General features: G+C 53.5%; 7 protein-coding genes across 7 annotated transcripts; 4 read left to right on the top strand and 3 right to left on the bottom strand.

Moving 5' to 3' along the window:
- Positions 1-880: 880 nt before the first annotated feature.
- J4E83_005153 (uncharacterized protein) lies at positions 881-1,470 on the bottom strand (the record flags this gene model as incomplete). The annotated part of the gene is made up of 2 exons (XM_049332074.1): positions 881-970; positions 1,027-1,470. 2 exons carry the CDS (start codon positions 1,468-1,470, stop codon positions 881-883), a joined length of 534 nt encoding a protein of 177 aa, XP_049188525.1.
- A 1,257-nt stretch (positions 1,471-2,727) lies between these two features.
- Positions 2,728-3,345, top strand: J4E83_005152 (uncharacterized protein; the record flags this gene model as incomplete). Its single annotated transcript, XM_049332073.1, has 1 exon — positions 2,728-3,345. One exon carries the CDS (start codon positions 2,728-2,730, stop codon positions 3,343-3,345), a length of 618 nt encoding a protein of 205 aa, XP_049188524.1.
- Positions 3,346-3,433: 88 nt separating this feature from the next.
- On the bottom strand, positions 3,434-4,006 carry J4E83_005151 (uncharacterized protein; the record flags this gene model as incomplete). The annotated part of the gene is made up of 1 exon (XM_049332072.1): positions 3,434-4,006. The coding sequence occupies one exon, from the start codon at positions 4,004-4,006 to the stop codon at positions 3,434-3,436; it is 573 nt and encodes a 190-aa protein (XP_049188523.1).
- Positions 4,007-4,186: 180 nt separating this feature from the next.
- Positions 4,187-5,354, top strand: J4E83_005150 (uncharacterized protein; the record flags this gene model as incomplete). Its single annotated transcript, XM_049332071.1, has 2 exons — positions 4,187-4,397; positions 4,447-5,354. The coding sequence occupies 2 exons, from the start codon at positions 4,187-4,189 to the stop codon at positions 5,352-5,354; spliced, it is 1,119 nt and encodes a 372-aa protein (XP_049188522.1).
- A 675-nt stretch (positions 5,355-6,029) lies between these two features.
- Positions 6,030-6,661, top strand: J4E83_005149 (uncharacterized protein; the record flags this gene model as incomplete). The annotated part of the gene is made up of 3 exons (XM_049332070.1): positions 6,030-6,080; positions 6,136-6,297; positions 6,476-6,661. 3 exons carry the CDS (start codon positions 6,030-6,032, stop codon positions 6,659-6,661), a joined length of 399 nt encoding a protein of 132 aa, XP_049188521.1.
- Positions 6,662-7,805: 1,144 nt separating this feature from the next.
- Positions 7,806-8,903, bottom strand: J4E83_005148 (uncharacterized protein; the record flags this gene model as incomplete). The annotated part of the gene is made up of 2 exons (XM_049332069.1): positions 7,806-8,041; positions 8,111-8,903. 2 exons carry the CDS (start codon positions 8,901-8,903, stop codon positions 7,806-7,808), a joined length of 1,029 nt encoding a protein of 342 aa, XP_049188520.1.
- A 249-nt stretch (positions 8,904-9,152) lies between these two features.
- Positions 9,153-11,783, top strand: J4E83_005147 (uncharacterized protein; the record flags this gene model as incomplete). The annotated part of the gene is made up of 1 exon (XM_049332068.1): positions 9,153-11,783. One exon carries the CDS (start codon positions 9,153-9,155, stop codon positions 11,781-11,783), a length of 2,631 nt encoding a protein of 876 aa, XP_049188519.1.
- Between the last annotated feature and the right edge of the window lie 91 nt (positions 11,784-11,874).

Raw genomic sequence — 11,874 nt, 5'->3', positions numbered from 1 at the left:
CTGTGCCTTTTCGTCGCATACTAACCCCGCAGCTTTTTCTTCGCTTTCAACACGTTCGTTGTCGCGGACTTTCGTTCTACTACCCGGCTTCTTCTTCTGACAGCCTCGGCGACTTTCAACGCGATGAGATCATTTGCGCCATGGAGTCTCGTCGCTGCGACATTGACATTATGTGTCGCGGAACCGATCGCAAAGCCTGAGGCTATACCACAGCAGATCTCGAACAATGCGCCCTTCTCTGGCGCTGTGTACATTGTAAATCCAGACGGACAGCAAGTCGTAGCGCAAGACGCAAATTGGTGTCCTTCGTCAGCTTCAGTAAGCTGCAGCAACGTCAACCAACCAAGTTGGTGAGTAGGAATTTTGAGAGACGGCATGGCTCTTGCTGATCAAACCCAGGTGCTGTCCATCAGGCTACACATGCGCCGTTCCCGGCAACTCCAACGGATTGATCGGCTGCTGCCCAAGCGGAAACCAATGCGGAGGTGCAGTAAACGTCGCACAAGTCACGACCGTGACCGTATATCCCCAGCAGCAAACGGCTGTCGTGTACGCTCAACCACCTCCTCAAACGACCGTATACCACAACCCGGACCAGGTACAAGGCGGCTTCTGCGCGACTATCACAATGGACGGGCCCGACCTACCGAGAGCGGAGCAAGGAGGATGCGGCACGATATTGATCGTTGCAGGCGCACCGAGTCTGAAAGTGCTGAGTGTAGGCGCCGGCGCAGTTGTGCTGTTCCTGCATATAGCGCTTGGAAGAATGTTCAATGCCGCGTTATGAGAGACGATACATGTTGTAATGATTTTATGAATTACGAGTTACGCGGTACGATATTGTACGCGGCGCTAGATTACTCGATATATAACGATAAAACTACTGGTTTCCCCTCTTCGCATCTTCCTCGTCGTTCTTTGGTACACCCACGAACTTGGGTACCGTGACAGCGTTCAAGTGACGGAAGGCCTGTGCAAATCATTAGTATCGAACATGAACCGAGCGAGTAAGGTAGGACAACTTACGTTCGCAATACTGCTATCCGGCAACTTGCCATCCCACTTATCCTCCACCTTCTTAATCTTACCCTGCTCATCCAAATGAATAGCAACAACACTCTGAATCAACTGCTCCTTATTCAACCCCTTGATAACATATCTCGTCCTCAAATCCATGAGTATCGGGTTCCCCGCATCCTTAACCTGGTGGTTAAGCCTCTCAATCTCGCTAAACGCACTCTGCAGTCCGTACCATTGCGCAGAGTACTTCTCACGTCCCTCGGCGATGGTGATGGGGTCCGTGAAAGTGGCGTCGTCGCGCCAGAGCTGCAGCTTGGGCAGCGAGGGGCGGCCGGCGAAGAGGTCGAGGACGGAGCCTACGATGGTGTTTTGTTGCTCTGAGAGGGTGACGCCGGGGGCGGTTTGGACGTTTTTGGTCTCGATGTTGAGGTTTGAGGGGGCGGATGACATTTTCGCGGCTGTGATTCTTGATACCTGGGATGAGAAGGCTGGTTTGGTGAAAGTACGCAGTGTCTGGTTGTATGTTTGAGTTGCGAATGGGCGGAGGTAAGATGTCATTGTAAGAAAGTCTTGAGGGAGAGTACTGGATGGATGGGCTATTATATGGCTATGTACTTGCCTCACGAGGCGTTTTGTTGCTTTCTAGGCTGCTATCCAATTGCATGATTTTGGCACGCGTCATCATGAGAAAGGTGGTACAAAACGGTCAGGGTTACGCAATTTGTGTGGTGATCGATGGAGGTGGTGGCATTTTGGTCGATGCGAATAAGTCATGACGCAATGGTGGTTCCTAGGTGAGATTCGCGGGCGATCCCTTCGCGCGTCGGGGGTCGAGGTACGCGAGCCCTTACCTAGGTAGCGGGGTAGGGGCTAGGTTGTCCCGAGAGCCGGTTGTGAACGTGAATGTAGATGTTGAACTTTGTGTATATTCTGCTTAATAGTTAAGAACCTTCTCTGCAAAGGAGATGGTTGATGTTGCGGGCTGCTTGGCGTAGTCCGAATCGGGTAACTTTTCGAAAGCCGTCGATTGCGGGTGCCTGGACTATTACCACGCGCCGTCTGAACTTCCTAACAACCTCGAAATCGTCCATACCCCCGGGCCCCTCCAAGTGCGCCATTAGTAAAGCCAGCACGCGTACACATTAGGTATCAGAGGGTACAAGGCAGCGGAAGCTAGGCTCTTACTGCTGCTTTCGATCACGAACCGACTGTGGGGTCTTCGAGGCGTCAAGATCAGCCAACGTCGCCTAGCCCATCACGTGAAAGGTTTCTCATAGATGAGGACATCATGCGATATCTAGATGGGCCTCAACTTCGCCTGCGTGTATATTAAAGCTGCTCTGTGGTTGTCACCGGGATGAATACGTCGGGTCATTGTTGACAGGGATCTTCAGCCGCACCTTCCAAGAGATGTAAGCCTTTCGTCCCAATAGCATTTGGCCCGACAGCTGGTGGAACACTTCACGAAAAGTAGTCTCTTTTTAGAATGACTGATGAGATGGGCGACTACCTAGGTGTGCAAAGTCGGTGAGAATGGTGTAGGTTGGTGAGGCATGAAAACTGTCCGCCAGCGTGCACTTTCATCTTCGTTTATCTTGAATTGCTGTGATTTACACGCCTTATCACCAAGTCTATTATTATCTCATCACTTCTTATCCAACCGCCTCTTCTGGTTAGGCATTTTACTTCCATGCGGCAAAGCGCGATATGACGTTACTCCTCAGACGAGCGCCTGACATCGCTGGCAGCTCCTCATCAGCGGCAGCTTTCGAGAATCGACACTTTTCGGAACAAACAGGGCAGCAAAATGGCAGGACTAGCGCACTGGTAACGCCAATTACCTTGAGGTCGCAACCTTGGAGTGATCAGGCGTCGGGGCAGAGCACCACGTTCGACGACGTGCCAATAACCTCGAACAACGAAACGACTGCAAACCTTCCAAGACCAGAGCCGGTCACAAAACGAGAAAGCAGATTCGCATCTCTGTTCATCGCATTACTGGCCGTCAGCCCTATGGCTGTCGAATATGATGCAGCGGACCAGCAGACCATGGAGGCAGCACAGAACGCATCTGTAAGCGCGACACAACCGGAAGCTCCCAAGAAGACCGATTATCCGACAGAAGACGGAATCAAGAAGTCGGAGATCCGTAGGACCAAATGGAGGCGGTTCAAATACGAAATGAAACTGAAGATGAGGATTACGGGCAAAGCGAAGGGGAAGGATCGGTGGAAATGGACGCAGGCGGAGGACATGGAGTTGGAGGTATTGAGATCAGAAGAGCGACACCTATATACGGATATGGAGAGGCAGAATAGCAGTTGAAACGAATGGTGTACAGATTGCGCCCTGAGCGCACCTTTTTGAGCACCAAATTCTGTGTTATCTTGTTATCGATCCCATATCAATGTTGCTACTGTTCATGACCTGCAGTCGCAACGCTTAATATCTTTTCTTCCAACCCCGGAACATGAACGCACTCAATGCCGTGTTCCTCTAGCTTCTTCCGTCCCGCATTTTCGCCTACAAATTTCTCCGGCTCTTTGACGCCAAGATACACCTTCTTGATCTTCTGCTCTCCGTCTTTCCCTCTCGTTCGAATGAGCCGATCCGCGCATGGAAGGTTACCACTAAGCCGAAGATTACAAGGCTCCATGGTGGTGTAGATGACGGTGTTTGATGGTAATGCTTCCCCGACCCTCTCTTCAGGCAAGCCGTATGCTTGAGCAAGCTTTAAGAGACAACATTGCTCCGCATGCGTGTTTCCTTCGCATTCTAGAGTGTAGCCACGCGAGAGTATGTCTCCGGTATCTGCGTCGACTAACAGGGCGCCGACACGGAAATTTGAAGGCTTTGGGGGTGATTCTTGGGCTTGGTCAAGGGCCAGGCGCATGTATTGGAGGGGGTCGTTGGGGTCTGGGCCTTGGGCTGGGGGCACCGGGCCGTCCCATGTTCGCACGGGACCTGTGTCGTAGTCGACTTGCATGTTGGTGAAGGAGGAAAGTGAAGGTGATGTAATTGGCGTTCTGGCCGGTGGTGATTGGGGAAAGGTGGGTCTGGCGCGCTAGCTCCGTTAAGTCCGGGCTCACGGTCGCGTCGCGTTCTCACGCAGGCGTCGACCGTCAGTGGTCACACATCCTCCATATCCATAACACAACACTACAACATGGCACGAAGACAGAGAAAAGAGCCGTATCCCGAGGAATCTGCGGAGGATGACTTTTTAAACAACAATGAGAGCGAAGGCGAGAACGACATGGACGAAGAAGATGGCCCTCCCAGCATCGACCCGTATGAGGTTCTTGGACTCGAGACAGAAGCCACTGCCGACGATGTGAAGAAGGCATACCGCAAAATGGCGCTCAAATGCCATCCAGGTCAGTGCCCTTAGTACACACTACATGTTGCATTGCTGACTATGACCAGACAAGGCTGCACCCGACGAGAAGGAAGCCGCCAACAAGGCCTTCCAAGAGATCGCATTCGCATACGCCGTACTCTCCGACGATCGCCGACGCCGACGCTATGACCTTACTGGGAGCACAGCCGAGACAATGGAGGATGACGATGACTTCAACTGGCTGAAGTTCTACCGCGAGCAGTTTGAGAACGTCGTCAATGAGGAGGCTATCAATAACGTCGCGAATGAATACAAGGGCAGCGATGAGGAGCGTCGCGATTTGGTCAAGGCGTTTAAGAAGGTCAAGGGTAACCTGAATAAGGTGTACGACCTGGTCATGCTGTCCGACATCCTCGAAGACGACGATCGATTCAGGAAGATCTTAGACGAGGAGATCGAGAACGGCACAGTCAGCTCATACCCCGCGTACGAGGCGGAAACGGATGAGACGCGTCAAAAAGCCAAGGACGCCGAGAAGAAGAGACGTGAAGACTTCGACAAGAAGCAGGCCCAGAAAGAAGAGTCGGGAGCCTCAAACGGCAAGGCCAAAGCCAAGGCGAAGCCAAAAGGCAAGAAGAGCGGCACAGACGACATGGCAGGCCTAGCCGCTCTGATCCAACAGCGCCAGAAGTCACGAGCAGGAAACTTCTTTGACTCACTGGAGGCCAAGTACGCGCCCAAGTCACGAGGCTCAAAGCGTTCGACGCCCATGGAGGAGCCATCGGAAGAGGCATTTGAAGCCAATCGCAAGAAGCAGAAGAAGAGTGGTGGTTCAAAAAAGAAGGCTAAGGATGAGAGTGAGGAGGAGGAGATGGATCTTGACGGGGAGGAGGATATTGGTGATTCTGAGGATGAGGAAGAGGAAGTGCCGGCGCCTAAGAAGTCGAAAGCAAAGCCTAAAACACGCACGACACGGGCACGTGGGCGGGCTTAGTACTGCTGACCGTGCCTAAGGTGGACCTTGGAAAGTCTTGCATATGGCGATGAATGGGCGGCGTTCTTGGAATCATACACCACAGCAGTTTGCATAGCACAGCCTCGGGAGCTTTGAATAAAGTCTGCTTCATCGGGTCGTCCTTTGGTATATTCTTTGGCCCTCGCTAATCATATCAAAAAGGTCCTCCAGACCATCCCATGTCTTCATACTCTCTCCATCATCTGAACTACGTAACAGCAGAATGTCGTGATCCAATGCAATCGCAAGCTGATGCCGTCTTCCTAGACCTACCTTTGCCTCTTCCTCTTCGTTCCCATCATCAAGACATCATAGCGTCCGCTCTCTCACCTCGACAAGTGATGGTGACCTTAAGTTGCTGGGCACGACGTCAAGCAAACAGCTTATACTGCATTTGAGGCCACCACGACGTCAAGGCTACCTCACGTCTCGTCCCTTTGTGGTCACTCACCCCAGCTTGTCTTACTAGTCCGCACTCACCCTCACGTTCACCACGCGTTTCCATGCTTGACACCACGCTATTTCACCACGCCTCTCTTGTTCAAACCGCCTCTCGCAAACAACACGCTTACCACGCCAATCTTTCACGTCCTCTACGCGTCTTACCAAGCTTCTCACCATCTTCTTCGACTACAACACCATCGTGCCTAAAAGATGCCGGGTGTCACTATGGCTATCAACCCGAAGGCTCCTACAGCGAGGAAAGTGAGTTGGGCTTTCATAGCATGAACAACCACAAGCAGGATACTAACGATGACAGAGCCCCATCACTCCCACACCAGGCCCCAAAGTCCCCGCAAAGTCCCAGCAGCAGCGCAAAACATCCGTTTCCCAAGCCGTTCCAAAACTGCAGCAGCAGCGTAAAATCTCTGCTGTGAAGCCGACGGTTATGGTGGACAATAAGAGGAAGATCAAGGCCGAGGTGAGATGAACCGCTACCTCATTTAAGAAAAAAACTGAACAGGTCTGCAGACTACGTTGACCTGAAACCTTGCCAAGTAGGGGACCCAACGTCAACGTAGGCTCCAGGCTGTTCAGTTTTTCCCTAGGTTGGCGTGCCGCCAGGGATGTTCTCAAGAGCGAGACTGACGATGTTGTAGAATGTCTCACCGACGATGGTTGATCTCCAGGTCAAGCCTTTAGGAGCGGATAAGGGTACTGCTCGGCCAGAAGCTAGGAACGAGTCTCCGCCGAAGAAGCAGAAGATTGAGGGGATGAAGAACGAGGCACGTAATACAGCATACCCGGCTGTACACGAAGCGGACTCCATACTGACACTTCCTTAGCTCACACAAGACCTCGTAGTAACATCCCCGTCCCAACCTACTTCCACCGCGCCAACCACGCAGTTCCCATCCGCACCACCGTCTGCCACCCCCCAATCTACCCAGCTAATGAACAACCTCCTCCGCCACGTTCTCCAAACCCAGCCCTCCCTCCTCCCCCCCAACCCCTCCAACCTCACCACACCCATAACATCCCCCCACATCGACGCCATAGCCCACTCAATGTGGCAAATCGCCTTCAAACACGGCCTCATGCTGCAACGCGCCTGCCAGTACAGCGCCATGTACGCGCCCGTCAAACTCGCAGCGCTAGCGAAGTTGAATTTTCTGCCGAGTTGGTGGTTCTTCAGAGACTTGGTGGTTGGGGGGTTGCCGGAGTTGGTCAAGGGTGTGGATGGGATGGGAGGGGAGGAGGGGGATGGAAAGGGAGGGGTGGTGATTGATGATGGGGAGATGATGGGGGTTTGGGATGAGGCGGTTAGGTGGTGTGGGGGTGTTGTTGCGAGGAGGGAGGGGGTTGGTAAGGTGGTGGGGAGGGAGGGGGAGAGGGAGAGGGAGGAACAGGAGGGTGGGATGGTGGCGCAAGAGGAGGGGTTGGTGCTGGACAGCAAGATGGCGGATGGTAGCGAGAGTGGAGAGGGTGCAGAGTGAGGCAGACGTGACGCTGTTCGGTAAAAGTGCAAGCGGTTTATGATGGAGTTGCTGGGTATGGAAGCAGGTGTTTGGTGATCAGCAAGATAAAAGAGTTTGAAAAGTAAGCTTACTCCCAGGGCAACATACACTTGCGCCTTGATGATAATTTTGTAGCATATGACGTGGATTATAACCACTCCCGCTAAAGACCATCCCAATTCTCATAGGTCTCGTAACTCGATCGTTGGAAGTAGATGAGCATGTGTGCCTCCTTCGTTCTCACGATCCCACGCCCACCGCTTGGCAAGAGAGGGATCTAGGGTGCCATCCAGCATCTCTACGACATAGCGGCCAATCGAAGGCATGAACTTCCATCCATGGAATGAGCCGCCTGTCGCAAGATATAAATTCTGACAATGCGGGTGCGGTGTTATGATGAAGTCTTGGCTTGGTGTCACTGCATCCCTAGATACTATTAGCCCGATCCGTCGTGGTGGTTGCGCCGCGCAGCTTACCAGCACACACAATACTCGTCGAATTTAACGTCCTTCCCGGACTCGCCCAGTATACCGTTCTTGACTAGTTCAAGCCGCTGCTTAAGAGCTTCGTTCGGCTGCCTCTGCGCTTGACCGGGCTCGTTCGGTGGAGAGGAGAACTCTTGCCCGGAAGCTTCGTGTTTGACGGTGTTCTTGTAGGCTTCGTCTCTGCAGAACTTGACGGTGTATGGATCTTGGTCCGACAAAGGCGCTGTTAGTGGCATTACCTCCCCTGGAACACGTTAGTATGAGCATGAAGGGTGGAATTTGGTGGCCTGACCTCGTGTTGGTAGGACGGAATGCACTGTGACTGGAATCTCGGTATACTGCTGCCCATTCTTTGGGTCGAGATTGACGATGCCAGTGACGACCGCTCCGGCTACTAGACGTCCGTCGATTTGTAGCTCTTTTCTGCTCGGGGCACTGTCGGCGATGAGTTTGGCTGTGCCTGCACCGGTCGCCAGGATGATGCGATCTGCTGCGATGTTTTCACCAGCTTTTGTTAGAACTCCAGTACATTCTCCATCAGCACCGAATGTCAACACGTCGATGTCTGCTGCGGTATACTTGACTCCTGCCTCGATCGCGGCGTCAGTGTAAGCAGTCAAGGCTTTAGTAGCCTCAGCCCACCCGCTGTCTCTGTTCACGAACACTTCGCCAACCTCGGAGAAATCGGTGTTATCGTAGAAAGAACCGTACATCTCTTTGAACCGTTCGGGGCTCACCATCTCCGCATCGACTTCGATACCAAGCTTCTCATAGTTCTTCACGATCTCTCCACCTAGGCCGGTATTGTCGATATTGATCATACCGCTTTGATGGTAGAACTGCCTGAAGAGTGGATCATGTCGCCAGTACTGTATGGCTTCCAACGCCTTTTCCATGTAGAAGAGGTTGCCATAGTCTGCACGGATGACTTTGTTCCAGTCCAAGGATGCAGCAAGAGGGCAGGGGTATCGTGTTCGGTCAACGAGTTGTATGTGTGCATTGGGGTACTTCTTGATCAAGTGGTAGGCAGTGGAGACACCGAAGACTCCGGCCCCGATGATGAGGTATGATGGCCGTGAGCTCATTGCGCATGGTGATATTGTAGCGAGACAGTAAGTTCACTGAGACTTGAGGTTGTGCATGAGTTGAGTCAACAGTTCGCATGCTTCAGGTATGATGTTGACGAGCAGTGCATGAGTGAGTCGGACACGGCAGGAGCGGGAGTGGTGATGACGCACACCCCTGCCATCCTTGACGACGCGCTAGTCCCCTCAACGCGTCGCGTCGACCAACGCTCCAACGCCCCAACTTATCGATTGCTCCACCCACCCACCATGACGCCCAAGACGCGTTCGAGCAACCAAGACGCTGACTACAAGGTCTACTATTCCAAGAAAGTGCCCCAGCAGGTGCGCTTTCCACACAAGCGCAAGACTGTGCGCCGGCGCTCGACTCCGGTACACGATGGGAAGCGGCAAATGGTCTTCCTGCCGGACAAGATGAGGAGGCAGGGTACGCCTGTTGTCGCCGACTCGGATGAGGATATCGACACGGATTTGGAAGAGGATCTGGAAGACGGAGGAGTTTCTATCAAGGCTGAGGTGGAGGAAGAAGAAGAAGAAGAGCAGCCTGTGAGGCAGACGAAGAGGAAGGGAAAGAAGCGGAACAGTGACGGGGTGCAGCAGGAAGATGATGGAGAGAAGGAAACATCGGAACCTACATCTAAACGCCGACGGACGGCAGCCACGCCGAAGAACCCTCGCCGCTCGAGGCGCGTCGAAGCCGAATCCGATGACGACAACGAAGCGACAGCTACCAAGACCAACCGCGAGCGCACATTACGGCGACAGTCAACAATGACACAACTGGTAGACGGAAGGAAGCCTCTGCCAGACGATGAAGAGCCCAGCTTCAAACCCGTGAAGCAGAGCTCGCGACTGAGTTGGGGTGGACGTGGCAAAAGCGAAGCAAAGAGCGACAGGAGGCAGCGCACGTTGACGCAGATGATACCCGGCATGCGACCGCAAGAGATCATGTCGGATGAGGATCTAGACGAGATATTGAGCGATGTCGAGGCAGAAGAGAGGGCTAGTCAGACCTACGGCGATGCTGTTGCGCAGCGTCTGGCGCAACAAGGCTTCTATCGTGTCGAGGGGAATGGCGTTAGCGAGGACAACGGTGCAAATGAAGCTGGAAACGACATGGAGCAGAGCCTAGAGGACGAACACATAAAGAAAGAGCCCACAACGAAGTCTCAAGATACCCCGGAGTTAGTGGTGCAGTCAGTGGAAGACGAGATGGACGAGGATTGCGAAGACAGCTACAAACCCACACAGTTCATCGAAGCGCCTGTCACAAGAACGACCCGCGCGACGAGACGAGGGAACAGACCAAGGGTCGCAGACACGGAAGAAGCATTCTATGCGCCGCAAGGGCAGGCCAAGACACGTAAAACCCGCTTCAGCCTTCTAGCGACTCCAGAGAAACGCCGTGTTCGCGAGATTCCCTCCTCCCAATCACCAGCCGACTCGCCGCTATCGACTCAGGTCTCCCCACAGAAGCTACATCGATCCCCTCTCAAGCAGCGCTCGGATAACTCGATTCTTGCACCAGAGACGCCTTCGAAACGTAAGCAGGTGACGTTTAAGATGCCGTCGAAAACGCCCATACCACCACCAACACTGAGGAAGTTTGAGAGTACGATACAAGACTCCGAAGACGAGGATGATGGTGTCATAGAAGAAGACCTGCCTACTATTGGACGTGGCGGAGGTGGGACTGCGCAAGCTTCTTCCGGGCGCCTTGAAGCTGCGACTGGAAAGGCCGTTGGCACGGATACTCAGGCAGTACTTGACAGGATTGACCAGGCATGTGCTGATGCAAACGGAGAAGAAGTCATAGCGGATTTGGCATCATCACAAGAATCACGCGATCTACCTGAGCTTCGCGGTGACCAAGAACCTTCTCCCGAACTTGGCGACCCGCAAAAGCAGTCGAGTGGCAGATCGTCCTCTACTGTAGCCGAGTCCGTTGCGGTTAAGCAGGAGCCCGTATATGACGATGACGATTACGAGGATGACGAAGACGACGACGCAACAATACTGCCCACAGTCCCGTTCGATCCGTCAAACGAAGAGAGACCAATCAAGAGCGAGACCAACACGAGTAGTGGAAGAGGATTACCTTTACCAGAAGAGCAGCTCCGCTCCACCCCTCCAGTCATCGAAGACCTCAATCAAGAAACCTGCCCATCCACACCGATGGTCATCAACGACGATTCATCGGAAGAAGAAGAAGATGAACCAGCACCGGACCCAACGCCTCCACGATCAAGCAAAGTACATATACCGCAGTCCACCTCGACAGACATCCACCAGTCGGCAGATCTAGACAGCGAATCCATACAAGTCCCCCGTTCCCCCTCACCCGACCACGAAACCCAACAGTCCCACTCCAGCAAAGCCGAACAACAGCTCCACAACGAATGGTTCTCATACTCCCAATACATAAACGCCCGAGCCCCGCAATCCTCAAGCATGCACGCCGCCCCCGACGCATTCAGCTACAACTACACGCCGCGCCTCCCCCAACCCATAGCACCCCAATCAACCCACCAACCATCAGGCTACCACCCTTCTCAAGCCACAACCGTGGATGAGATCACGCAGCGCACGCCCCGACGGAAGCGTGCCCAGCATTTCTCCAGCACACACACAACACCCCATCGCATCGCTAGTTCTCAGCCGAATATCTCGCCGGGTAAGCCGCCGCCGTTGTTTATTCCGAGTAGTTTCCCCAGTCCGGAGAAGGTCGCGGCGGAGGGGGAGGGGTGGAGTAGTCCTATGTTTGGGTTGACGCAGGCGGTTGGGGGGTATAGGAGTAGTCAGTGGGCGAGTTTGGAGGATTTTAGTATTCCGGCGCCGCCGCCGGGGTGGGATGGGGGTGGGGATGGGGATGATGAGTAGAGGGGTGGTGAGGCTGGTTATGGGTGGGATTGAGTTGGATAGTAATGGTATAAGATGTGATGTGAATATGGATCTTACATTCTACATGTCT

Source organism: Alternaria metachromatica, assembly GCF_023757995.1.
Source record: "Alternaria metachromatica strain BMP 0045 chromosome Unknown scaffold_10, whole genome shotgun sequence".
Classification (NCBI taxonomy): domain Eukaryota; kingdom Fungi; phylum Ascomycota; class Dothideomycetes; order Pleosporales; family Pleosporaceae; genus Alternaria; species Alternaria metachromatica.
Note: the sequence above shows the minus strand (reverse complement) of the source record. Positions and strands in the feature narration are given on the sequence as shown.